General features: G+C 41.5%; 1 protein-coding gene across 1 annotated transcript; it reads right to left on the reverse strand.

The window, feature by feature from the left end:
- Positions 1 to 857: 857 nt before the first annotated feature.
- On the reverse strand, positions 858 to 2,682 carry LOC102856325 (mitochondrial import inner membrane translocase subunit TIM50-like). Its single transcript, XM_006902906.1, has 2 exons — positions 2,678 to 2,682; positions 858 to 1,848 (listed from the first exon to the last, which is right to left on the reverse strand). Exons 1-2 carry the CDS (start codon positions 2,680 to 2,682, stop codon positions 858 to 860), a joined length of 996 nt encoding a protein of 331 aa, XP_006902968.1.
- Positions 2,683 to 4,462: the final 1,780 nt, after the last annotated feature.

A 4,462-nucleotide genomic window follows, 5' to 3' on the forward strand; every position in this document is an offset into this window, starting at 1 on the left:
ATTATATTTGTTTTATACAGTGTTGTCATAGACCTTTTTCTTTGCACATTATTTAAAATTTTGGAAAGAAAAATTAGATTATTATATGTCAAATTTTGCCTCTTCCACTACTCAGTTAATAATGTAAGTAAATTAACATCTGATATAGTTAATATGATAGCATATTAATTGATAAATATCATTATATGAATATACGTTAATTGGTTAAATAAGTTTTCTACTGAAAAGGTAAGTGCTTATCAAAACACCAATCAGAAGAAAGCCAGTACAGTTATAATGATTAAAATACATATCATTATGTAGAGTTGTCATTGGAAACACATTAAATAGGAAGCTTCAATTCACCAGGAAAATAAGTACAAATACTCATGTGCCTAATAACATAACTAACATAACTTCAAAATTATTAGAGAAAAATTGATAAAAATAGTATGCATTACTGCACAATGTCAATCCAAATGAGTAATTAAAACAAGCACATTGAAATAAAAATCCTAAAATTCAGCACAATTTTAAAAAATGAGATAAACAAAATGAAATTAAAAAATAACACCCAAATGAATAGAAAGTTGGGAAAAAACTCAGTTTAATAAAATTTTAAAAATATTCATAAAATTGTATCAAGACTGAACAGTAGAGAGAAAGTAAAATTAAAAACCAATGACATGATAAATTCTAATGGCTTAGCCTGTAAGGAGTGCACCGCTAACTTAAAATAGTAAGTCTGTGGCTGTTTGTTTGTTTGTTTGTTTTTTTTGCATCTGGTATGGACTTTATTGGACACGTGGCTTCCCATCTCTTGGGTCTGGGAGCCCCGGGGCCAGGACCCAGGCAGTAAGTTTGAGGTGGCCCAGGAATCAGGGCTCTTTGGAGCGAGGCCAGAAGCGGCTGGTTAGAGAGCCAAAGAAAAGCTTCTGCTTGCTGGACTTGGAGAGCTCGGCCAGGCGCTGCTGTTCCTCCTGCTCTAACCAGCTCTGCCGCTGCTTAAAAGCTTCCAGTGGGTCCTCCTCCAGCGCGTAGTGCTCCAGCACTGTCCGGACATCCTCCACGCCGTTCAATGCAATGGTCTTGAGAAAGGCAGACAGGTCCAACAAGACCCGGTCGTCAGAGTTGCCTTCCCAGGGCCGCAGGGCCACCCCGTTGTAAGGCTGCAAACGGAAGGCTTCCTTCTTGCAGTCCACGACGACCACACGGGCTGGGTCTCGATTCAGCCAAGAAATGTCCTTAACATGGTGCCCATCCATGTATCTTGTAGCATCCCGAAAGAGGCGGTAGGAGATGAAGCCGTGAGGGTCCACGCTGTCAATGAGAGGAAATGCTGTCATGCCAGTTTCTGATGTAAAGATGACAATTTCATATAAAGGAGCGAGCTGCTGGAACAAGGTCTCGATGCCTGGACGTTTCTTAAACCTCCAGCCAGTGGCTAGCGACCACTCAGGATGCAAAAGGACGCCAGTCAGCTCCAAGACCAGTGTGTAGGGTGGCTGGTAGTAGGGCTCCCGCAGAGGGTCTGGGAGCAAGCAGGGGCTGGTAGGCTCAATGATCATCTGTCGATAATCTTTGAAGTATTTGTACGTCCGGCGCAACTGCTGCACCAAGATGGGATCATTGTCAAATTCATCAGGAATCTTGGCACCAGTTTCATCCACAGAGTTGTTTCCAAAGATATAGACGATGCTCACAGTCCCACCAGCCCCCAGCAGCCCTGCAAGCCAAAGCGCAACCTTCTTGGCGTAGCTAGGGCCCTCAGAGTTCTGTTGCTGGTGCTGCTGCGATCCCTGGGCCTGAGTGCCTCCATGGCTTCCAATCTCCACAGCCTGAGCTGTGGCTGTTTTGATCCACCTACATCTATAAGGGGAAAAAATTGAAAATCTCCTGTGTGATTTACACCCTCAGAAACTAATTGGAGTATAAGCTATGTGAGAGTCTTAATTTAATGACAATATTTTTGACATTTAAAAAAGGACGATAAGTTGTCATCATATAATATTATAAATTTTGGATGATACAGAAAGTATTTATAATTACAGTTTTATGTAACTGACAAAAAATTGAAACTCAGATGAGACTTTACCTTTTAAAGTAATTGAATCTCTAAATGTCCTTAACATAAGTTACAACTACCAATTTTTTTATGGGCAGTGCTTTCATATTTTACATAGAAACTAGCAATAATATTACGCACGCTTTTCTGAGATTTCGTTGTTGCTGTTGTTATATACTATCGAGGTGAATACAACTCACAGCAACCCTAGGAACAATAGATCTGAAACCATGTCCTGTGCTTTGCTATCCTCATACTCCCTGACACACTATTCTTTTCTCAGCCCATTGTTGCAGTCACTGTACCAATCCAACTTGTTGAGGATTTTTTTCCTTCACTGTCCTTCCACATTTTAAGTACAATATCCTTCGAAGAAATAACATTTCCTACCAACATGTCCAAAATATGTAAGATGAAGCTTTATCATCTTTGCCTCCAAAGAACACTCTGGCTGTGCCTTCCACAAGACATAGTCTGTTTGCTTGACAGTGTTTGAACTATTCAGTTCTATTCAACACCCAAATGCATCAATTATTCTTATGTCATCCTTAGTTATTGTCCAGATCACAGATGTATAGCAACTGAATGAAAGACCATGGCCTGAATCAGGTGCATATTAGTTCTCAAACAGACATCATCGCTCCTTAACAATTTGAAGAGCTCCCTGACTGCAGACTTCCCTAGTGTAATATATTTCCTGATCTCCTGATTGCTAGTAGCATGAGTATTGATTGTTGATCCAAGTAAAATGAAATCGTTGAGAGTTTCAGTCTTTCTCTACCTACCCTTATGGTATTTTCCCAGTGGTCAAGATTTTTGTTTTCTTAACATTGAAATGCATTCCATTTGGAGACTGCACTGTTTAACCGCCTGAAGCACCCTATTCAAGTCCTCATCACTTCAAGCAAGCAAGGTTTTATCATCCACATAATGAAGGTGGTTAATGAATCTTACTCCAAGCCTGATGCTACCTACATTCTTCTTCAGAGTCCAGATTATCAAATAACTTTCTCAGCATGTTGTTCTTGTTATGTACTGTCGAGTCGCTTGCGACTCATAGTGACCCTATGTACAACAACCCTAAACTCTGCTCTGCCCTGTGCCAATCACACAGTCTCCAATACACCCATCCTGATTACCCCAGTCACTGAATCAATCCACCTCATAGAGGACCTTCCCTTCCTGCGTTGTCGCTCCACCCTACCAAGAATGATGTCCCTCTCCAAGGACCAGTCCCTCCTTACAACATGTCCAAAGTATGTTAGACGGAGCCTCAGAATCCTTGCCTCCAAAGAGCCACTCGATTTGTTTTCCTAACAGTCCATGGTACCCTCAATACTCTTCTTCAGCACCACAGCTCAAAGGCATCAATTCTCTTTCTATCCTCCTTTGTTACTGTCCAACTCTCTGATGCATAACAAGTGATTGCAAAGACCATGGCCTGTATCAGACGCACCTTAGTCTCCAGAGAGACACCATTGCTCTTCAGTACTTTGGAGAGGTCCCTAACAGCAGACTTTCCCATGGCAGTACTTCTTCTAGTTTCCTGGCTACTGGTACCAAGAGTGTTGACTGTGGAGCCAAGCAAACTAAAGCTGTGAACAATCTCAATCTCTTCACCATCCATCCTGATCCTGTCATTTGGCCCAGTGGTGAGAATCTTTGTCTTCTTGACATTGAGCCTCAATACATATTGGAGGCTGCAGTCCTTGAACCTCTGAAGCAAGTGCTTCAGGTTCTCCTCAGTTTCAGCAAGCAGGGTTGTGCCATCTGCATAATGCGGATTGTTAATAGATCTTCCAACAATCCTGATGCCACACTTCCCCTCATAGAGCCCAACCTCCTGGATAATCTGTTCTGCATACAGGTTGAAAAGGTACGGAGAGAGGACACATCCCTGGCGTACACCATTCCCAATTTTGAACAATGCAGTGTTTCTTTGCTCTGTTCTGATGACTGCCTCCTAGTCCAAGTATAGGTTTCTCATTAGCACGATCAAGTGTTCTGCGATTCCCATTCTTTTCAGAATCAGCCACAGTTTGTTATGATTCATACAGTCAAACACCTTTGCATAATCAATGAAACATAGATATACATTCCTTTGGTGTTCCCTGTTTTCAGCTAAAATCATATTACATGTTAAATACATATGGAGAAAGAATACAACCTGACAAACATTTTTCTTAATTTTAAGCTATGTAGTGCTCCGTTGCTCTGTTAGCAAAATAGTGCCTTGGTCTAGGTGTAGGTTTCACATGAGAACAATTAAGTGTTCTAGGATACTCACACTTCTCAATGTTGTTGTTGTTGTTGTTATGTGCCGTTGAGTCGTTTGCGACTCATAGCGACCCTATGTACAACAGCCCTAAACCCTGCTCTATCCTGTGCCAATCTCATTGCCTCTGACACACCCATCCT

The sequence above is a fragment of the Elephantulus edwardii genome, unplaced genomic scaffold, assembly GCF_000299155.1.
Source record: "Elephantulus edwardii isolate Elephantulus edwardi_28Jun2011 unplaced genomic scaffold, EleEdw1.0 scaffold00469, whole genome shotgun sequence".
NCBI classification, from domain to species: Eukaryota; Metazoa; Chordata; class Mammalia; order Macroscelidea; family Macroscelididae; genus Elephantulus; species Elephantulus edwardii.